Source organism: Mus caroli, unplaced genomic scaffold (genome assembly GCF_978045245.1).
Source record: "Mus caroli unplaced genomic scaffold, Mus_caroli_1 scaffold_16, whole genome shotgun sequence".
In the NCBI taxonomy this organism is placed as follows: Eukaryota; Metazoa; Chordata; class Mammalia; order Rodentia; family Muridae; genus Mus; species Mus caroli.
This window is the reverse complement of record NW_028227271.1, coordinates 9089310-9112985: the sequence shown is the minus strand read 5'-3', so window position 1 is coordinate 9112985 and position 23676 is coordinate 9089310. Positions and strand designations below refer to the sequence as shown.

Here is a 23676-nt window from a genome sequence, read left to right as displayed (position 1 = left end):
TTCACTTGGACAGGGAACTCTTTCATATTTCAGTACTTGGATACACTGTGTGATTAGGATACACACACACACACACACACACACTCCAAGTTATTTTCTTTTAGATTTTTGAGAATCACAACAAATAATTGCTGTCTATTGTGTTGTGAATAGCACACAGGAACTCCTTATTCCAGCGCCTGGCAGGTGGCACAGTTGATAATACACTTGCCCACCAGCAGGAGGACATCTCAGCACTGGGGAGGCAGGGCTGCAGGAGCCCTGGGGCTTGATGGCCAACTAGTCTAGAAGAATTGGACTCCAGAATCAGTGGAAAAGTCTTGGACGGCAACCTTTGACCTCTTCACATACCTGTGCACACACCTGCACACAACAGCTTTAGCCAACAGTTCTTCTGCTAAGCAGTCTTTCCTCTCTTCCCCTTTCCTTCTCACCTCAGCTTCTGAAAACTACCATTCCATTCTCGACATTCAAAAGATCGTTGTTCTTTAGATTCTACGTGTGATTGAGTGGGGTCATGTGTTACTTGGCTTTATAGACCAACCTTATTCTTCCTGTCTCCAGTTTCTTCCAAGTTATTACAGATGTCATGATTCCATTTTTTTTTCTCTTTTTAAGACTGTATTGTTAGTCAAGGTATTCAGAGCTAACATAATGAAGTAGTGTGTGTGTGTATTTTCTGTGGTTCATTAGATTGCCTAAGGTACAATCTAGGTAGTTCCACAATACTATCTAACACTGGAGAGGCCACGAATCTGGTCGCTGTTGAGGCCATGAGGCTGGACATCCCAGAAGTCCTAGTTAGGTGCTGAAGGGTTGGTGGATTTGTGGAGAGCTGCTAGTCTTCAGTATACATAGGAAGAAGTTGATCCTGGTGTTAGTGAAGGAGTCCAGCAGCAACAGCACAGGTGAACTTGTCTTCGAGAGTGAGAGCAAGCAGGCAAAGAGCCAGGTTCCATTCTTCCATGTTCTTTTATGTGGGCTGCCATCAGAAGGCGCTATCTGCATTTAGGCTGGGTGTTCTTGCTTTGAATAATCTGAACAAGAAAAAATCCTTCACAGAAGTATCCACATGTTTGGGTTTTAGTTGATAGCACATCAAGATGATGAGCAAGGTTAGCCACCATCACACACTGCATACGTTCTATTCTGCATACATACAACTTTGTCTTTACCCGTCCGTCAGTTGATGATGTTTTGCTGTTTCTTAGCCACTGTGAACAGTGCTATGATAAACATGGAAGGCAAATGTCTCTTCCATGCACTGATTTTGCATTCTCTAGTTATACACCCGAGGGTAGTGTTTTTGGATCTACCTAAAGCTTTGGGAGAGATTTTTCCACACTAATGCCTACCAACAGTGTGCCTAGACTCCCTTCTACCTTGCTTCTCTGTCACTGCAATCAAACATAGATCAAAAGAAACTTGGGGAGGATTCTTCATTCAGCTTACAAGTTATATTCCATTATTGAGGGAGTTTGGGGCAGGAACAAAAGCAGAGACCATAGAGGGATGCTGCTTACTTTTTTTTTTCCCGTGACTTGCTCAGTACCTTTTCTCTCCAATACCAGGACCACTTGCCCAATGGATGACAACATGAACAGTGGCTGGGCCCTCCTCTATCAATTAGAAATCAAGAAAAGGCCCACAGGCAAATTCAATGGAAGCAATTCAATAGAGAAACCCTCTTCCCAAGGTCCCTGACACATGCTGACAGTCTCCTTCTTCTCCACACCACCTGCCTTTTTCTCTTGATAAGAGGCATCTTTGCTGGGATTGTACCACATTATGGTTTCAATCAGAATCTCCCAGAAGACCAGCGATTCTGAGTTTTTCATTTTTTTTTGTGAATCAGTGAGTTTTATTAGGGTCACAGGAGGGTGGTGGAGACTTAGTTAACAGGAGTGTGGACAACTTACTAGTGACTACACCTGTGAAGGAAATGCATCTACCTTGCTCAACAACTAGACACTGCCTATAGATCCTCTGGGAGACATGGGCCTTATGGGTGCCTGGCCCTCCAGGTGCTGCTGTCAAATTGTGTGCCCTGTGGGATAGCTATTAATCCAGAGAAGAAGGCAAGCGAAACGGGAGCAGTAAACCGCAGAGTGAAGAATACAGGAAAGAAGCCAGAATAGAAAACCAACCTGGGAAAAAGATGTTGTAGAAGTGTTTCCCAGAAGAAGCAATGCTAGATGTACTGGTAAGGACCTGTTGTCCCAGGGACAGGGGTCTGGGCCAGCAGACTAAGGCAGGAGTACTGCAAGCATAAGGCTAGTTTGGCAACTTAATGATACCTTTTCTCAAATTGTTTCTTTACAGGGGTAGAAGTTGAGCTACAGTCCATAGTACAGTTCTTGTCTATTGAGTGGGAAGTCTGATTTCCACCTCCCCCAAAATGGACTGAATGCACACAGATTATGAAGATTGATCTACTTTTTAAAACTTGGGCCTTTTTATTACTCTTGATATTTAGAATATTATATAGTCTGTATGGAACCCCTTGCCAGAAGTGTAATTGGCAAATATTGTCTCTCATTCTTTCTTCAATTCATAGCTTCACTGGACACGATTGATCACTCTTTAGGGTATAGGAGGATTGGAACCCGGGCTCCCCTCATGCTAGGCAAATACTTTCTTGAATTGTATCATGAGCCCTCATCGCTAATAAACAGTTTCAGAGAAGGGCATGGCTAAGTTGCACGGCTGGCCTTAAACTCATTATATGCCCTAGGATATCCTTTATTTTTCAATGTCCCCTGCCCCAGACTCTCAAGTGCCTGGGGATTACAGGCACGTGCAGCAGATTCAGCTCTCCCTCCTAACTTCTAGGACACCCTCCTCCAGTTTCTCTTTTATATTTTAAATGCTGGGTTTCTTAGTACTCCACCCACTTTGTGCATCCCGACCTTAAACTGATAGCTGTATTACTGACGTCTCATCTGTACCACTAACCTCAACTTCTATGAGCTTCTCAACTGTCCACATAACACTTCAGCTTAGCCCCCTTTTTATTTATGAACAATAGGGGTGGTCTTTGGTTCAGCATTCTGAAGGCTGGGAAGTTCAAGAATGTGACTGTGGCATCTGTTGAGGGCCTCTGTGGTACATGACAGAAGGACCAGCAAACACAAGCAAGGGCACGGTTCACTAACCATCCTGAAAACCCTTGTGTCTTCACACAGTGACAGTGGCATTTAAATGTCAATGCTGGATGAAGACTTTCAGATGGGTAGCATATGACTGTCAAACTGTTCCACGTTAGCGTGTGTGAAGTAGCAGACTCACGCCCCAGTCATCTCGGGAGGATTCAGTTCCCTAAACTCCTGGACAGATGCTGTAGCCATTCCTCAGTGTGCTGAGACATCAGTTGGTAACACCTTCACATAGGCACCTGGATCTGAGTACCTGAATGCTTAGCTTACATTATCATTCCATAGTTCAGTCACTGCAGTAATTTCCTCACTGGGCTCTTATACCAGCCCTGTTCCCAGCACCAGGATGACCTGTCAGTTTCTGGCTCCTCCCAGGCGTCTTTGAACACACTTCTCCTGGTTGATATGGTTCTTTTCTTTTCCTTCCCTCCTTCCTCCTTTTATCTTCCTTTCTGTCTTCCTTCCTCTCCTCCTTCCTTCCTCCTTTCTCCCATTTCTTTTTCTTCCATTCTTTCTCTCTTTCCTTTCCTTCCCTTTCCTTCCTTCCTTTCTTTCTTTCTTTCTTTCTTTCTTTCTTTCTTTCTTTCTTTCTTTCTTTCTTTCTCTCTTTCTTTTCTCTTTTTCCTTCCTTCTTTCCTTCCTTTCTTCCTTAAGTTAGGGTTTCACTATGTAGCTCTGGCTGTTTGGGCACTCTATATAGACCAGGCTAGCCTTGAACTCAGAGAGCTCCCCTGTCTCTGCCTACTGAGAGTTGGAATTAAAGTTGTGTCTCACCAGACTAGTCCCCAGCTAAAATCCACTTTCTGTCTTTCATGGGCGTCAGTCTCCACATGAGGATCGACTGCAAAGAAGTTTCCTTCCCGCTACAGCACCTGGGGCCAACCCGTTACTTTGGATCCCCCTTTCCTGCCTTAATTCAGAATGCTTATCACTATGTAACATCATATTTCACCCGTGGATAGACTTCTCAGCTATACTATAGACAGTCCTGGAAAAAAATCATAATTCTAGAAATGAAGCTATCGTAACCAAGTTCGAAGGTCACTTATCTCTGTCTCCATGGTACATTTTGATCCCCTTTCTGTTTGATCCTCTTTCTGTTGTGAGGAGCACGTTTTCATATTGACTCTTTCCCCCCCACAGAACCCTACCATCAGTCCTTTTGTTCATGAAGATAAATGACCACAGTATTAAATTTAAATTTTACTAAGGACAATAACATCTAGTTTGTATCAGTGAGCAATTAATTCTCCCATATAGCTCACAGAAGAAGTCAGCCATTCAGACAATTGAATGTCACCATTGCTGGCAGCATGTGCACAGACAGCCAGGTTGCAGCAGTGACATTTGTACCAAAAACAATAAAGCAGAGAATGATCAGGGGACTGTGCTGTGTCCTACAGCCAGTGTCTGAAAACAGTACAAATGCTCTAATGAATTTCTTCCACGGGACTTCATTATTTCTGTGGAAAGGGAATTCTTTTGAGTATTGGGCATGCAAAAAATACACAGTTAACATTCACTCTTTTAAGGCATGCTAAGTAGGGGCTGGAGACATGACTCAGCAGTCAAGAGCACTGGCTGCTTTTCCATATGATCCAGGTTCACTTTCTAGCACACACATGCTGGCTTACATCTTTAACTCCATTTCAGTGGGGTCCCACTCCCTTTTCTGGTTTCCATGGGTACAAGGTATGCACATAATAACACAAACATGGAGACAAAACAATAACACACAAAATAAAAATACGTGAATCTTTAGAAAGAACAAGTGCTAAGTAGATTGGGATTGACAGACCTTGGAAGGTAAAGCTGAAATGAGCCATTGCTGTGTTTCTTTGAATACAGCACTACCTCTCACTGCTGTCTTCTCAGCCAGCCATTGTGCTCTCCTCTTCTTTCCCCAGGAGTCTCTAAGATGTTAAGCATTCCCTCCCTCCTGCTCCTGAACTGTGTTGCCCCAGTCAGGGTTATTGATTTCCCATTATTCCTAGAAGCCACATGATGCATTTCCATTAGTGTAAACACTTTTAAGACCGGCTTTTATTTGTCCTTCCTCACATCCATCTGCCAGGGCAGGGCATCGGTTTGCTTCCAGTTTGGAGTGTAAAGGAATGATGTTTTCAGGGTCTAGATGTACTGAAGCTTGTTTGTAAAAAACCTACTGCTTTCTCACTACAGCCTTGAGGCAAGTTCTCTTAAAAGTAATAGAGTGTAGTTAACTTTTCAGACCTGCTCTGGGCTAGATTGGTGTTTTTAGAGGTAATAAACAAATACTTACAACTCACTGATATATGCTCGCTTAAGAATTTGCTGGGGGAAGTGTGTGGACTTCTGAGAGTAAGTAAACAAAAACACAGTTCATGAAGGAAGAAAAGGATCACACACCACACCCTTGTGGTTAACTTGATCGATCATTTAGGAGACAACAATTTTTCTAGTTTGGGGGTATTTGGAAATAGAGACACATGAAAAACATCACATTCTGGGCTGGAGAGGTGGCTTAGAAGCTCAGAGTGCTGGCTGCAGTTGGAGAGGACTTCAGTTTGATTCTCAGCACTCTAGTTCCCAGGGGATTCTATGCCGCCTTCTCATCTCCACGGGTGCTAGGGACATGCGTGGTGCACATCCATCCATTCAGGCAAACAACATACACACAAAATAAAATAGATTATTCTTTAAGAAGAAAAGAGAGAAAATTACATTCATTAAAACATTTCAGGAAAGGGTATGGATTTGTTTTACAGATCAGTGAAGCATCCCTACTCAGAGTTGGCCAAAACCTCCCTCAACCAGAAAATCAAGAAATCCATTCCCCCTCAATTAAATAGTTTACACAGCTTATAAGGTTATAGAACAATTTCCCTTAAGGAAGTAAAAAGAGTGACAATGAAGAGAAGCTACGAATGTGACATGAGGAAATGGTGGGTATCAGGGGACAGGTGAGGCCAGCTTCCAGCCACCCCTCTCCTGAGCATCCTTTACAGTTACAACCAAGCGCCTGTGATGTTCTAGCTTGGCCTCAACATACTTGCAAGACCTCAGTGTGGGAAATAACCCTCCCACAATTCTACCTCAAATGCCTTCTACACTTAGTCTCTGGTTCTCTGACTTAGTTTGACAAGTCTCATAGCTTCTTTCCTTTAAAGGGTGACAAGAAAGATGACTCCACACATCCTTGATCAATTCTCCAAACATCTTCAGTATTTATTCTTGCCTTTCACCATAGTAGTGTCAGGGTTCTCTAGAGGAAAAGACCCATTAGAAAATATGTGTATTCGTGTGTGTGTGTGTAATTTATATATGTATATTAAGAGGATTTATTAGAGTGGCTTACAGACTGTGTAGGCAAGCAGGCGAAAAGCAAGAGCTTCCTTCTCCCATGTTCTTTTATGTCCTAAATCTGGCTGCCACAGATGGTGTGGCCCAGATTTAAGGTGAGTCTTCCCACTTCAAATGATCCAGAAATAGATGGGTCATCCCTTCTTAAATAATTCAATCAAGAAAAATCCCTCACAGGTGTGCCCGACTGCTTGAGTTTTAGTCAACTCCAGATGTTCATTGACAGCCAAGATTGGCCATCTTATCTACCCTCGCTAATGATCTACTTTCTTCTTTTCTTTGTGATCTTTGAAAATAGCTTAAACTGCCTGTCACTATGTTCAAGGTCTCACTGTAGCTGTATGATAAAGACAAAACAAACCACCCAGTTTTTCCTTGTTTCAGATGTTGGAGTGATGCATAATGCTCACTGTGCTATTTCTCATACCCAAATCCACTCCGTGCTTCCACTCCCAGAAACACAAAAGGGATCACGTTGCCCTTTTAGCTTTCAGAGCTCATTGTTCACCATTTACACAAATACTTGAGTTCCTACCATATGCTGAGTTGAATTCATGTATTGAGAATACAGCAGTTCTCAAAACAGGGAGAAGTCACCTATGCTCCCTGGAGCTTATCTTTCAGTGGGGATGATGGGCAAGGCCAATAAATAAGCAGAGCCTACTATATAACGAGGCTTCCGAGAATTAATTCAGCCAAGTATTCCTATGGTAACTTTGCCAATCAGAAGCAAAGGATTGTTGGGGAGGAAAATAGCAGGCTCTCTGGCTTCTTAATAAGAAACAGAAATATCACCCAAAGCATGAGAACAATTCTTCAGGCTGCTCTCTGTCATGCTGTCATCTGGAATCCTGTTGCTAGGACACTGGCAAGCATAGAAGAGCTAAGGACACATTGCAAGCTGGGGAGGTTTTGGGTGGAATGGTGTCCTGTTATTCACATTTTGCATTCAGTTCTGAAATATGCATGAATAGAGATGAGCTAAAAAAGAAATATGCCTGTAAAGTTGACTTTGAAATCATCTGAAGCCTGATAATATAATGCTATAAAAAGGAAGATAAAAAACTATTAAATTGAGGATGAGTTGACGTTTTATAGTAACATTTTAGAGTCTATTGTCAATTCTATCATGACATGACTGCTGCACTCACAAACTCACTGCACTATGATTACTGCCCAAGACTCACACAAGATTGGGACTGTCAGCATTCTGTCATATGTGGGCAAGGGACACAGGAAGCCTCATTCTCTCCTGAGGGACTATGTGCATGTAATGGCTGCCGGGGGGGGGGGTGGGGGAAGAAGAGGCGTCTTTTCTTTAGTGATGTCGTCACTGGTAAGTTGCTCTGCTCCAATAAATTCCTTCCCATTTGTGCTTCCATAAGCAACTGGAACTCAACTCAGTGGGTTATGAAAGCAGCCATCAAAGTAGGAGAATTTATTGGAAAGAAGGGCTTCTGTGGGAGGAGAGGATGAGGGGGGAATGAACGAAAGTCACTACGTATGTTAATAAGACTGTCAAATAGTAAGTAGAAACTTTCATTGTTTCTGGTTTATCAACTTTTTAGTAAGACCTATTCTTTCCCTTAATTACCTCAAAAACCAACTGGTCAATCACGAACCCAGAAAATCGAACATTTCTTTGCTTTTACTCTGGCTTTAGTTTCTTAAGATAAAGTAATAATGGTTATTAATTTTTTTTGGTCAATTTCTTACCTAAATAGACACAGGGAGTCATTATTTTATCACTGGGGAATTAAAAACAGTGAATGCTTTAAACTTAAACTCCTCTGAATGACACCCAACTCTTTTCCTTAACTTGAGATTCACCAAGGAAGCACTGAGAAATGACTCCAGAATGTTCCCAAGACGGTGTAGTCTAGATGCACAGTACTGCTGCTAAATCCTGCCCAAATATGGTCTGTGAATAGCAGGGATCACGAACTGACTTTCATTGCTACAGACAGAAGTAGACCATAGTAAGAAAAGTAGACAACTGTCATAGCACATTTCTTTTATTTTACATGGGAAATATACTCATCTGAATGAAAATTAACCGTATGTCATCTGTGAACAGATGCAGAGTTGGAGACGTGTTTACACTTGGTACATCCTCGTGAGCTGTTGAGAACTGGAACAGCTTGATACTGTGTGCCTAACTCATTCTCATCACTGATAGATCTCTGCAGCTGCTGCTGGCTTCAACAGTAGAGAGCAGTACTGAGGCCCCAGATTGATAGCAATTTCAAAGAACAAAACAAATGAATGTTTCATAATATGCCACGTCAGGAGGACGAGCTTCTGGCTTCTGGGCTTGCTAGCTGCACACATTTCACCTGGTTGTACTCCTCATACTTTATGTATTTAGTTCAAATGATGTCATTGACAGTCATGTACAAGGCAAGCAAGCTGTAACTCCTGATACCTCTCTATGCAATGTGTACTTACGATGGCTGTACATTTAAGGTAACAATGCTATGACATCCCCAGTGTTTTCTTGCAATCATTCATCTGTTCCTTGTCCCACTCACTGGAATCTAGAGAGAAGGAAAGAGTCCCAAGGGAAGTTATTTATGGAGAAAGAATTAAAGTTGGTCTTATGCTACGTTGAGGTGATGCTACTAACACCCACTCAAAGAGGGAAGGAGGTCCAACCCCCTATGACTATCTCCTAGCAGGAGATAAGCTAGTGATCATGGCTAATTCTGAGGCAGGGCACACAAAGCTAATAAAAAGGCCAGCAGTGAGATAAAACCAGAAAGCCATGCTATGCTTCTACGGTTAGAGACAGTTTGGATGAGCAGAAAGCATCTAGGCTTTGGAACCAGGAAGTCTAAGCTATCCTGCATGGCTCTTGTGTCACTTGAGACTATATAGCATAGCCAAATATTCTCATCTATGCATGCACGCACGCGCAAGCACACACACACACACACACACACACACACACACCTACCTCAGTTATTTCTGGAAGTCACCATGTGGAAACTCCTATTTTAAGAGAATGCAGCAAGATTTTGTTTTCTTATTTTCCTGTTAAGACCAGTGCTATGCTCTGTCCCCTTTGGTCTCTTGCTCCTCCCTTGCACTTTCCCTGCTTACCTTCCCATTCCCCCCCCCCAACACACACACACACACACATGCTCATGGCCAGCCTCTCTCCTCTCCTCTCCCCTCCCCTCCCCTCCCCTCTCCCCTCCCCTCCCCTCCCCTCCCCTCCTCTCCTCTCCTCTCTCTCTTTTATCCTCTTAACTTCTTCCTTCCCATGCCCTGAATAAATTCTATTCATCCATATATATATATATATGAATACATATATACATACACACATACATCATATATATTACATCATATATATATGTGTATATATATATATATATATATATATATATATATATATATATAAAACATGCCTCTGGGAGAGGTGTCTCTCTCCCTTTTTCCCTAAGAAAGTAGCCTCAAGAACTCTGCTCTGACCCAAGCCCTAGTCAGAGGCATCAGGGTGACCTCTATTATGCAATGGATGGGGATAGACAGGAAAAGAAGGCCTTTTTGCCTTTACCATGGCCAGTGTGAAACAGAACCATCGGTTTCCTCCACTGTCTCTCAGGTTAAACCAAATGAATGATGCTAGGAAACCAACCATGCATATTGACCATACCTGTGTCTCTTCCTCTGTCTCTGTCACTGTGGAGGTTGCTGCTTAGGCGTGATCTCAAGCTTCCAGGAAGTATATGAGGTCAATAGGTTCAACACTGACTTGTAAATGAAGTATCTGAAACCTGTGGAGACAAAAAGTGCCCTCCTCCCTTCCCTCTGCCTTCTGGTTTAAATACTTGTGATTCAGCAAACTTCAGATAAAATATTTTCACTAAAAGAAGCTCAAAATGGTATAGCAATTACTATGATTGCCATTCCACTGAAAGCCAAGGTAGACCAGATGTATGCTGACTCAAAATGAGATGTCTGAAGAGGAATGGGGAGTGGGAATTGCAAACATTAAAATAAAGGGGATGAAAATACAAAAATTAAAATAATAAAGGGAAAATGAACTTAGGAAATCAGATTAAGTAAAAGAGTTTTGAAACAATAAAACGTGATTTTATGACAGATGAAGCTAAAGGGAGAACTGGGAGATGCCATAGGTGAGACATTATGCCTTTTGTGTTCTCTTTTAAAGACTCTCATACAGCTGCTTTTCCTACACTCCCCATCCTCACACATCAACGCCCCTCTCTGATATCTTCCTAAAACAAGGAAAGCCTTCCTCCAGGTAAACACCACAAAACTCCCATCCTTTCTCCTGCCCCCCCCCCCCAAACTCCCACTTCCTTAACTCATCTTTCTATCTCCAGGAAGAGCTGGGAAGTAATAGAGAAACTATTTTTTAGTGAATGAGGTTTTTGACCACAGTCCAAAAAGAAATCTCCCGAGATTGCTTTTAAACTGAAAGCAATTTCACACTAGCAGAAACCTTGAGTTTCGTGGAAGATGGTCTAAGTGGGAGAAGTCAGAAAAGGCCTTGCCACTAAAAAGCCGGCTTAAATACAGTAGCCCAATTACTACCAAGACGCATTCTCTATCTGCAACCAGGAAATAAAACAATGGTTTAATGATATTTGTCATTCATCTAGGACAAGTGAAGATACTCTGTCATTCATTTTATTTGCAGCCATAGCTGTTATCAGATATCGTTTAGCCTTCCGGGTCTGTTTTCTTTGTAACGGCTTTTATGTAATGGGGAGATAACACTCTGTATATGGGGGAAGAAATGCACATATTCAACCTCAGTGACTGTTTGCAGATAGAATCTCCAACCCAGTTTCCAGTAATACATTTTACACAATATTCCAAATTCATGGAACATTATTCATTGATTTCCTGAGCCCTTTAATCATGTCTCTGGGTGCTACTAATGTCTGAAAAAACATGGACAGGCAAGGTTAATTTGCTCGCAGGTAGAACAGATGATGTGACATCATTTAATTTTCTTCTTATATACTTACCTCCTATCAGCAGTTTGAGGTGATCCGTTGATCTAGAGACTGCTAGGTGATGCAGACTGCCATTCTTTGATCTCTTCTTCCTGGTGGTTCAGTCTCTCAGAAAAGGAAACACCTATGGATGCTCCTAAGGGACCAGGCACCTTCCTTAGTGTCCCTGTACCAGCTGCTTTATCTGAGTGAACTTAGCAGTGTTAATTAATGTAGTATATTAAAATCTCAAAAAACTAAAATTTTGTTCATCATGTTTCATATTCAAGTTGGTTTAAAACATCAACTAAACATAATTCTGTACCTACAGTGATCATTTCATTATTAAAAGTGAAAGTGTGTCTTTTCATGTCTATGAACCCATCTCAAATATTCCTTTACATTTAAGTGTGTTTTTCTTTCACAGGATAATTGTGATTTTTTTTTTTAATTCAGTGGTTTAAAATCTGAGATCAAGTGTGGCCCCTGACAAGATTCACAGGACACTTCCCTCTGAAAGAGCAATGCCTTTGTAGTTTTACCTTCACTAGAAATGACTTCTGGCAATCTTGGGGGTTCATCTTTGAGCTCCATCTTGGGCTCAAATTCATCTGAACATCAAGTGAACAGGCTAGGGTCTTTGGTGTTTGAACATTCTGCACAGTCTCTAGAGTGGAGCATGGTAAAATACTTTAGTAAAAATTGCGTACTTTGTCTCCTTATGTATGACATGAAATTACAGGGCTCCTAATTTTAAAAGTAGCAAGATAAAATATTGTAAGTTTATTAGCCTTGTACCAATTACTTCCATTATCTAAATATGTAAAGATACCTATATAATGGAAGCAAACTGTGAAGATGCAAATCACTTCATACTAGGTTCTAATTACTAGATTGAAAAACAGTAAGAATCTGAGTAATGAGTTAATTTTTATTTTGAATGCACACCAATATCCAGTGTACATAAGATGATGATTGCCAAGTGAAATGGTTACATCTTGCAACCAGCTGAATTGAAATGATTTTAAAACAAGTGCTTAGAGAAAGTCAATTCCGAGTGTCTTGCTTCTTAAAACCAATCAGATCACAGATATACTCACGTGCTGACTTTCTGACAGGACTGGGAATTCCCACACTTCATGGGCGATGTTGATGTGAATCTCCCTGGGTTGCACACACCTCACATGCAGTTCAAGATTCCCTTCTTCCAGAAGATCTTCAAGGAGGAATACCGCATTCACATAACAGGTATGATGTATGACTTTGGACACCTTTGGATATTTTCTGTGAAAAGTGAACCACTGGTGAGAGGTATGACTTTAAATATCTCTTACTCATTCATCAATGCAAGATGGCTCTAGGTGGGCTGGTGATTCCATGCCATCCCTCTCAGCTGTAGGTCCATGGTTGCATTAACAAGGGAGCACATAGGAATGAATGGAGAGAAGACAATGATAAAGAAGGCTCGCCTGTTTCTTACCTGCCTTGAAAACCTCACCTCAGTCATAGTCCATTGGCAGTCACTAATATAGCACTGTACTTAAAGACAAGAACACATAGCAATACACCCCCTAGTTGGGTACTGCATTGTCGAATCAAGCCTTCCGGTATGTGATACCAAAAGGTGGGGGACAAACTCTCTTCTATAGGACGTTATTCCTGCCACACTTCATAGACCACTCCACATGGATCTTATACATGGGGTGGCTTTTTCACGGTCCTTGGTGTATAGGTTCAACATCAATACATTCTGTGTTTCTGCATTGACTGCTAAGATAAAGACAATGTGATCTGGAATCTTCAATTAGTCCACATGACTTTAAAGAATTAGGCTACTAACTACTTGATTTCATAGAACCTACTTCTGTGTCCAAGCACAAATTTATCTCAAGAGATTATTTTGTGAATCTCCAGGTTTTTTTACTCTGATTTTTTTTTATGCTTCTGAAATGAATAACGTCTTAGTCATTCTCATCCCCGAGAGATATCCTGAAGATACGTTTTATATCTTTTCTTCTTTTGAACAATAGGCATCCAGCTGAATGATCATAGATACAAAGGGTAGCGTTCACTCCTAAACTGTCTGGATACAGGGCGTGAACGTGTGTGCTTTGAGGACAATGGCCTAGGATCCCACACCTGCTATCATGAAAACTGCAGAAGAAATCTGTGCTTACACTGCCGTCTGTGCGTCTGGATAAAAATAGCCTGAGCGCAGAAAACATTAACATCTGAGTACTGAGAAACTCTCTGCTTCTCAGCCAGGAAGCTGTGCTTTGGCTCTGAGCATGAGGCAACCTTCCTGAATTTGAGAATGAGCTCATGAATAGGGAAGATGCATCAGGTTTCTGTTCCGATTCAAGGCAGCCAAGGCTCATCTATTAAATTCACTGGGTAAATCAATCGATTTCAGTTCAGGTCACAGAGTGTGGTTTCAGAGTTCCCACTTAATCTGTGCAGCATGCCATCCTCTTGGACTTCTAAAATAGCTGTCACACACATAGCTTCACCATATCCCTCTGGGTGGCTTTTTCTGGACCATCTGTTCTTTCCACCAGCTCTTGTCTCAGGCAACCCCTGCACAAACAGTTTCTGACTATCAGAACCCTTTAAAGGTATATCACTTAAGCATAAAATACTAGGTTATGGGGGGGGGGGAAGAAGATAGAAAATGATTGGAGAGCAAATCAGTATTTAAAAATTGAACTGTAAAAAGTAGTCAGGTTGGGGCTATTTTACATGCTTTGTTATATACAGTGTCAATTAAAGAAGGGGAAGATTACAGTAGCCAATGTTTGTGCCATTTGGGATTTTATTTTTAAAAGAAGATGACCCCCCAAAAAAAATCACATTTACACAATGTCTTGGGAATGCTATATGCAATATCTGTGAAGCTGCAGTGTCATTGGCTATGAGTCAAAGAAGCTCTGTGCCTTTGGGAAAAGGCAGATACAGGGCCTCAAACCTTGACTTATGAACTAGAAGCTGAAAACAGAATGAAGGCACATTAATAAAGTTTTCCGGAAGGGGAAAGTCGTATGACTAAAGCTTTTGGTAAATTTTGCTGAGAGCTATCCAGCTCTTGGATGGACCTGGCCGAGGTGGTGAAGGAATGCAGAAAGCGAAGAAAGGGGATGGAGAAAAGCTGATCTTAGGTGGACCGTGCCCTCTGATGGAGAAGCTGCAGCTCCCCAGGAACAGCATGATATAATATAGACAATTGAGCAAGAAGACAAGGCTACTGTACACAGCTAAATCAAGGAGGTAGTGAGTAGAGTATATTGGTAGATGGGGTCTCTGTAGGAGAGGAGTCATCAGGCCTTAAATATCTAAGGGAAGAAAGCTATGCAGGGCATTTTCTGCACATACTGTCAATATCCATGCTTGGACCAGGAGGGAAAGCATTTCTATTCCCCCAAGGGTCTATGGCTTTGAGGTCCTTGGCATGGCCATACTCATATCAGCCACACACAATGACTCAGGAAGTCATTCACTCGGGGCTTTCTCTTCACCTCACATAGTTTGATTAGTAAGTCTCTAATTAATAATTAACTAAATAATAAATAATTAATGAAAGTCTCCAATAAGGGAGACTTTATAAATGTATGGATCAGTGGGCCCTAGTCCCATCAGTTCTGACACAATAGGTCTGAGGAAGAGCCAGGAAATTAGACTCAGGAAATTCGTCTTGGGGCGATATGGTTAACTGAGCACTGCTCCATTCTGACTGAGATTTCACAGCTACAGTCAGAAGGTCTGTGTTCTTCCTAGACTTCACCGTGCAAACCATCACTGCCTGAGTCCAGTGCGAAGCCTTTGAAAAGTCTGGTGGTCAAATTAAAAGAGCGAGGACCTGGTGGTAAAGTGGAACTGGAATAAGCACAGTTGTGATGTTTCCAGTGTGTCTGGATGTATCTGCATCTGCTATTAGAATTCTTCAGAAAAATGGCTACAGGTCTTTTTTTTCAATATAAAATACATAATTTATTAAGGTTAGACTAGAGATGGTTCTATAACTTTAATAACTGAGTCTATAACATAAACTCACAATTTATTGGCAAAGAAAAAACAGAGACTTATTTTTTTTGGATAATTTTGTGTATTTTGTAATACATTCTCAGAAATGAAACAACTCTAAAAAGCAATCAAACAAACAAAACAAAACAAGCAAGCAAGCAAACAAACAAAACAGAAGACAGGGATCTGAATCAAACAAAAGCAAACCAAGTGTAGAGAGATTCTTGTCAACAACTATTTTGTATGGCAGTCTTTTTCTTTTTTAATATTTTTATTACGTATTTTCAATTACATTTCCAATGCTATCCCAAAAGTCCCCCATACCCACCACCCTACTTCCCTACCCACCCATTTCGATTTTTTGGCCCTGGCGTTCCCATGTACTGGGGCATATAAAGTTTGCATGTCCAATGGGCCTCTCTTTCTAGTGATGGCCAACTAGGCCATCTTTTGATACATATGCAGCTAGAGTCAAGAGCTCCGGGGTACTGGTTAGTTCATAATGTTGTTGCACCTACACGGTTGCAGATCTCTTTAGCTCCTTGGATACTTTTTCTAGCTCCTCCATTGGGGGCCCTGTGATCCATCCAATAGCTGACTGTGAGCTTCCACTTCTGTGTTTGCTAGGCCCCGGCCTAGTCTCACAAGAGACAGCTATATCAGGGACCTTTCAGCAAACGCTTGCTAGTGTATGCAATGGTGTCATCGTTTGGAGGCTATTTATGGGATGGAACCCTCGATATGGCAGTCTCTAGATGTTCCATCCTTTTGTCTCAGCTCCAAACTTTGTCTCTGTAACTCCTTCCATGGGTGATTGTTTCAAATTCTAAAAAGGGGGAACACTTTGGTCTTCGTTCTTCTTCAGTTTCATGTGTTTTAAAAATTGTCTCATATCTCGGGTTGACTAAGTTTCTGGACTAATATCCACTTATTAGTGAGTACATATCATTTGAGTTCTTTTGTGATTGTGTTACCTCACTCAGGATGATGCCCTCCAGGTCCAACCATTTGCCTAGGAATTTCATAAATTCATTCTTTTTAATAGCTGAGTAGTACTCCATTGTGTAAATGTCCCACATTTCCTGTATCCATTCCTCTGTTGAGGGGTATCTGGGTTCTTTCCAGCTTCTGGCTATTATAAATAAGGCTGCTATGAACATAGTGGAGCATGTGTCCTTCTTACCGGTTGGGACATCTTCTGGATAAATCCCCAGGAGAGGTATTGCTGGATCCTCCAGTAGTACTATGTCCAATTTTCTGAGGAACTGCCAGACTGATTTCCAGAGTGGTTGTACAAGCTTGCAATCCCACCAACAATGGAAGAGTGTTCCTCTTTCTCCACAACCTCGCCAGCATCTGCTGTCACCTGAATTTTTGATCTTAGCCATTCTGACTGGTGTGAGATGGAATCTCAGGGTTGTTTTGATTTGCATTTCTCTGATGATTAAGGATGTTGAACATTTTTTCAGGTGTTTCTCAGCCATTCGGTATTCCTCAGGTGAGAATTCTTTGTTGATCTCTGAGCCCCATTTTTTAATGGGGTTATTTGATTTTCTGGAGTCCACCCTCTTGAGTTCTTTATATATATATATATATATATATATATATATATATATATATATATATATATATATATTGGATATTAGTCCCCTATCTGATTTAAGATAGGTAAAGATCCTTTCCCAATCTGTGGGTGGCCTTTTTGTCTTATTGACCGTGTCTTTTGCCTTGCAGAAGCTTTGCAGTTTCATGAGGTCCCATTTGTCAATCCTCGATCTTACAGCACAAACCATTGCTGTTCTATTCAGGAATTTTTCCCCTGTGCCCATATCTTCAGGCTTTTCCCCACTTTCTCCTCTATAAGTTTCAGTGTCTCTGGTTTTATGTGAAGTTCCTTGATTCACTTAGATTTGACCTTAGTACAAAGAGATAGGAATGGATCAATTCACATTCTTCTACATGATAACAACCAGTTGTGCCAGCACCATTTGTTGAAAATGCTGTCTTTCTTCCACTGTATGTTTTTAGCTCCCTTGTTGAAGATCAAGTGACCATAGGTGTGTGGGTTCATTCCTGGGTCTTCAATTTTATTCCATTGGTCTACTTGTCTGTCACTATACCAGTACCATGCAGTTTTTATCACAATTGCTCTGTAATAGAGCTTTAGGTCAGGCATGGTGATTCCACCAGAGGTACTTTTATCCTTGAGAAGAGTTTTTGCTATCCTAGGTTTCTTGTTATTCCAGATGAATTTGGAGATTGCTCTTTCTAATTCGTTGAAGAATTGAGTTGGAAATTGATGGGGATTGCATTGAACCTGTAGATTGCTTTTGGCAAGATAGCCATTTTTACAATGTTGATCGTGCCAATCCATGAGCATGGGAGATCTTTCCACCTTCTGAGATCTTCTTTAATTTCTTTCTTCAGAGACTTGAAGTTTTTATCATACAGATCTTTCACTTCCTTAGTTAGAGTCACGCCAAGATATTTTATATTATTTGTGATTATTGAGAAGGGTGTTGTTTCCCTAATTTCTTACTCAGCCTGTTTATTCTTTGTGTAGAGAAAGGACATTGACTTGTTTGAGTTAATTTTATATCCAGCTACTTCACCAAAGCTGTTTATCGGGTTTAGGAGTTCTCTGGTGGAATTCTTACGGTCATTTATATATACTATCATATCATCTGCAAAAAGTGTTATTTTGACTCCATCTTTTCCAATTTGTATCCCCTTGATCTCCTTTTGTTGTCGAATTGCTCTGGCTAGGACTTCAAGTACTAACTTGAATAGGTAGGGAGAAAGTTGGCAGCCTTGTCTAGTCCCTGATTTTAGTGGGATTGCTTCAAGCTTCTCTCCATTTACTTTGATGTTGGCTACTGGTTTGCTGTAGATTGCTTTTATCATGTTTAGGTGTGGGCCTTGAATTCCTGATCTTTCTAAGACTTTTATCATGAATGGGTGTTGGATCTTGTCGAATGCATTTTCCGAATCTAAGGAGATGATCATGTGGTTTTGGTCTTTGAGTTTGTTTATATAATGGATTATGTTGATGGACTTCCATATATTAAACCATCCCTGCATCCCTGGAATAAAACCTACTTGGTCAGGATGGATGATTACTTTAATGTGTTCTTGGATTCGGTTACCGAAAATTTTATTGAGTATTTTTGCATCTATATTCATAAGGGAAATTGGTCTGAAGTTCTCTATCTTTGTTGGATCTTTCTGTTGTTTAGGTATCAGAGTAATTGTGGCTTCATAGAATGAGTTGGGTAGAGTTCCCTCTACTTCTATTTTGTGGAATAGCTTGTGCAGAACTGGAATTAGATCTTCTTTGAAGGTCTGGTAGAACTCTGCACTAAACCCATCTGGTCCTGGGCTTTTTTTTTGGCTGGGAGACTATTAATGACTTCTTCTATTTCTTTAGGGGATATGGGACTGTTTAGATTGTTAACTTGATCCTGATTTAACTTTGGTACCTGGTATCTGTCTAGAAATTTGTCCATTTCGTCCAGGTTTTCCAGTTTTGTTGAGTATAGCCTTTTGTAGAAGGACCTGATGGTGTTTTGGATTTCTTCAGGATCTGTTTTTATGTCTCCCTTTTCATTTCTGATTTTGTTAATTAGGATGTTGTCCCTGTGCCCTCTAGTGAGTCTAGCTAAGGGTTTATCTATCTTGTTGATTTTCTCAAAGAACCAACTCCACTTTGGTTAATTCTTTGAATAGTTCTTTTTTCCACTTTGTTGATTTCACCCCTGAGTTTGATTATTTCCTGCCATCTACTCCTCTTGGATGAATTTTCTTCCTTTTTTCTAGAGCTTTTAGATGTGTTGTCAAGCTGCTAGTGTGCGCTCTCTCCAGTTTCTTCTTGGAGGCTCTCAGAGCTATGAGTTTCCCTCTTAGAAATGCTTTCATTGTGTTTGGGTATGTTGTGGCTTCATTTTCATTAAACTCTAAAAAGTCTTTAATTTCTTTCTTTATTCCTTCCTTGACCAAGGTATCATTGAGAAGAGTGTTGTTCAGTTTCCACGTGAATGTTGGCTTTCCAGTGTTTATGTTGTTATTGAAGATCAGCCTTAGTCCATGGTGGTCTGATAGGATGCATGGGACAATTTCAATATTTTTGTATCTGTTGAGGCCTGTTTTGTGACTAATTATATGGTCAATTTTGGAGAAGGTCCCATGAGGTGCTGAGAAGAAGGTATATCCTTTTGTTTTAGGATAAAATGTTCTGTAGATATCTGTTAAGTCCATTTGTTTCATAACTTCTGTTAGTTTCACTGTGTCCCTGTTTAGTTTCTGTTTCCAAGATCTGTCCATTGATGAAAGTGGTGTGTTGAAGTCTCCCACTATTATTGTGTGAGGTGCAATGTGTGCTTTGAGCTTTACTAAAGTATCTTTAATGAATGTGGCTGCCCTTGCATTTGGAGCATGGATATTCAGAATTGAGAGTTCCTCTTGGAGGATTTTACCTTTGATGAGTATGAAGTGTCCCTCCTTGTCTCGATTTTCGATATTAGAATGGCTACTCCAGTTTGTTTCTTCGGACCATTTGCTTGGAAAATTGTTTTCCAGCCTTTCACTCTGAGGTAGTGTCTGTCTTTTTCCCTGAGATGGGTTTTCTGTAAGGAGCAGAATGTTGGGTCCTGTTTGTGTATCCAGTCTGTTAGTCTATGTATTTTTATTGGGGAATTGAGTCCATTGATATTAAGAGATATTAAGGAAAAGTAATTGTTGCTTCCTTTTATTTTTGTTGTTAGAGTTGGCATTCTGTTCTTGTGGCTGTCTTCTTTTTGGTTTGTTGAGGGATTACTTTCTTGCTTTTTCTAGGGTGTGATTTCCGTCCTTGTATTGGTTTTTTTCTGTTATTATCCTTTGAAGGGCTGGATTCGTGGAAAGATAATGTGTGAATTTAGTTTTGTCGTGGAATACTTTGGTTTCTCCATCTATGGTAATTGAGAGTTTGGCCGGGTATAGTAGCCTGGGCCGGCATTTGTGTTCTCTTAGTGTCTGTATAACATCTGTCCAGGCTCTTCTGGCTTTCATAGTCTCTGGTGAAAAGTCTGGTGTAATTCTGATAGGCCTGCCTTTATATGTTACTTGTCCTTTCTCCCTTACTGCTTTTAATATTCTATCTTTATTTAGTGCATTTGTTGTTCTGATTATTATGTGTCAGGGGGAATTTCTTTTCTGGTCCAGTCTATTTGGAGTTCTGTAGGCTTCTTGTATGTTCATGGGCATCTCTTTCTTTAGGTTTGGGAAGTTTTCTTCTATAATTTTGTTGAAGATATTTGCTGGCCCTTTAAGTGGAAAATCTTCATTTTCATCAATTCCTTTTATCTGTAGGTTTGGTCTTCTCATTGTGTCCTGTATTTCCTGGATGTTTTGAGTTAGGATCCTTTTGCGTTTTGTATTTTCTTTGATTCTTGTGCTGATGTTCTCTATGGAATCTTCTGCACCTGAGATTCTCTCTTTCATCTCTTATATTCTGTTGCTGATGCTCGCATCTATGTTTCCAGATTTCTTTCCTAGGTTTCTATCTCCAGTGTTGCCTCACTTCGGGTTTTCTTTATTGTGTCTACTTCCCTTTTTAGGTCTAGTATGGTTTTGTTCACTTCCATCACCTGTTTGGATGTGTTTTCCTGTTTTTCTTTAAGGACTTGTAACTCTTTAGCAGTGTTCTCCTGTATTTCTTTAAGTGAGTTATTAAAGTCCTTCTTGATGTCCTCTACCATCATCATGAGATATGCTTTTAAATCCAGGACTATCTTTTCGGGTGTGTTGGGGTGCCCTGTACTGGGTGGGGTGGGAGTGTTGCGTTCTGATGATGGTGAGTGGTCTTGATTTCTGTTAGTAGGATTCTTAAGTTTGCCTTTTGCCATCTGGTAATCTCTGGAGCTACTTGTGATAGTTGTCTCTGGTTAGAGCTTGTTCCTCAGGTGATTATGTTAGCCTCTATCAGCAGACCTGGGAGACTAGCTCTATCCTTAGTTTCAGTGGTCAGAGTACTTTCTGCAGGCAAGCTCTCCTCTTGCAGGGAAGGTGCCCAGATATCTGGTGTTCGAACCTGCCTCCTGGCAGAAGTTGTGTTCCACTAACCAGAGGTCTTAAGATCCCGTGGAGGGTCCTGTGAGGAACTTGGGGGTGTCCAGAAACTCAGTGCACAAGGAACCCCGGTGCTGGAGTGGACCGGAAGGGACTTGTGCCCCTAATCAGGCCGGGTTATCTGCTTCCCTAGTTAATGCAGTCTCAGGTCCCGTGCGATTGGATCACAGCAGATGCTGTGTTCCACTCACCAGAGGTCTTAGGATCCCATGGGGGATCCTGTGTGGGTCCTTGCGGGTGTCCGGAAGGTGGTCAGATGTCTGGAGCCCAAAAAGGGCGCTGCCTCAGAAGCTCTGTGGCTCCCGCCTGTCCCAGAAGCTGTCCGTTTCTGTGTACACACTCTCACCTGTGCAGACTACTTTTCGGCGGAGTCCCGGGACCAAGATGGCACCCGCCGTTCCTGAGGCAAAAGCCTTCCGGGCCAGGTGGACACCTGTCCTCTGGCCGGGGAGGTGGTCGGATGTCTGGAGCCCCCAAAAGGGCCCTGCCTCCGAAGCTCTGTGGCTCCCGCCTGTCCCAGAAGCTGTCTGCTTCTGTGTGCACACTCTCACCTGTTGCTACAGGTCTTGAGAAAAGCCAAATCTTTGTGTTCAAGTTTGTGTTTCCATCCCTCTCCAGCTAATCAATTAAGGGGGGGGGGGCTGCTATGGAGAAAGAGCTAGTCTTTGGAGAAGCAGTTGTTCTTTTACTTGATTACAGTTTGCAAGTCAAGTGCTTCTAGGGAAAACCTGGATCAAAAATACTGAGATCCATGGTGCATTTTAAGACTGTCTCCATAACGTTTCTCAAACAGCTGATGTGAGAATATTCTGGAAAGATTGTTTAGAAAAATAAATCTATTAGCCACACACCAGCATCTGTGTACTTGAGCTTTGGTGCAGAATCTGGGATCCATTTTCTCACAAACACAAGTAAATCCCGGGCTGGCAGGCTGAAGCCCATGTTCAGCCAGATACTGCTGCTGAAGAACATTGTCTATAGGTAGAATTTCTTGTATCTTAGATAAGAAGGACGCTGTGTGTGCTGTGGAGAGCAGGGCTGGAGAGGCGGGGCTTCCCAAGCCCTTTGGAGCCCGGAGGATTACACTAGGAGTGAGTTCCAGACATTGGATGTCCAGCTACAGGATTTGGACTTACACTGTTAGATTTTGAGTTTACTTTGATGTGATTATTGTTATGCCCTGGTCCTTCCTTTTGGCATAATAATGCTTGCTTTTATTTTGTTAGAATACACTGGACTTAAACCGTTGTGATTTTTAAAAGGCACTGGGGACTTTTAAAAAGTTGGACTATGTATGGGCTGAATTAGAAGTATGTGCCTAATGCTTGGATATTTTAATAATTGGTCCCCGGTTAGGACTATTTGGAAAGACTTAGGAGGTGTGGCCATGCTGGAAAAAGTATATGTCCCTGGGGAAGGGGTTTTAAGAGTACATGGCCTCATTTTACCTCCAGTTCACTGTCTACTGTATGCCTGCTGTTAAAGATGGGATCTTTCAGTTTCCTGTTCCCGTTGCCATGGTGGCTCTTTATTACTGTTTCACCACAAGGATGGACTCTTTCCCTTCTGACCTGTAGGCCAGAATAAACTCTTCAGTGAGTATTTTAGTCGTGATGTTTTCTCACAGCAATGCAAAGTTTTTGCCCTGGATAGTTTTTATGTCCAGCTGGCACAAGGTAGAATTACTTGCGTGGCAGGAACCTCATTGGAGAGGATGCTTCCATCAGACTAGAATGCAGGCAAGCCTGTGGAGCATTTTCTCGATTAGTAACTGATATGGGAAGACCCAGCCAGCTCACTGAGGGTTGAGTCCACTCCTGGCTGGTGGTTGTGTATTCTACAAGAAAGCAGGCCAGGCAAGCCAGTCAACAACACTACTTCATGGCCTCCGTATCAGCTTCTGCCCCTGGATTCCTGCCGTCTTCGAGTTCCTGCCTTGACCTCCACTGATAATGAACAGTGATATGGTGTAATAAGCCAAATAATCCCTTTTCTCTCCAAGTTGCTTTTGGTCCTGGTGTTTCAGCACAGCAATAGAAACCCTAACTAGGCTATAACACATTTGGAAGTTGATGCTGGAGAAT

The 23676-nt window shown here is 41.6% G+C and overlaps 1 protein-coding gene across 4 annotated transcripts in view; it reads left to right on the top strand.

Annotated features, from left to right (window-relative positions):
• The window catches only part of Tmem117 (transmembrane protein 117), a 496189-nt gene that overhangs the window by 461407 nt on the left and 11106 nt on the right, over positions 1–23676 (top strand). For all 4 annotated transcript variants that reach the window (XM_021183072.3, XM_029469872.2, XM_085831589.1 and 1 more), the window contains one exon: positions 12589–12718. In XM_021183072.3, coding sequence (XP_021038731.1) covers positions 12589–12718 — 130 coding nt within the window. The remainder of the gene's footprint in view (positions 1–12588; positions 12719–23676) is intronic.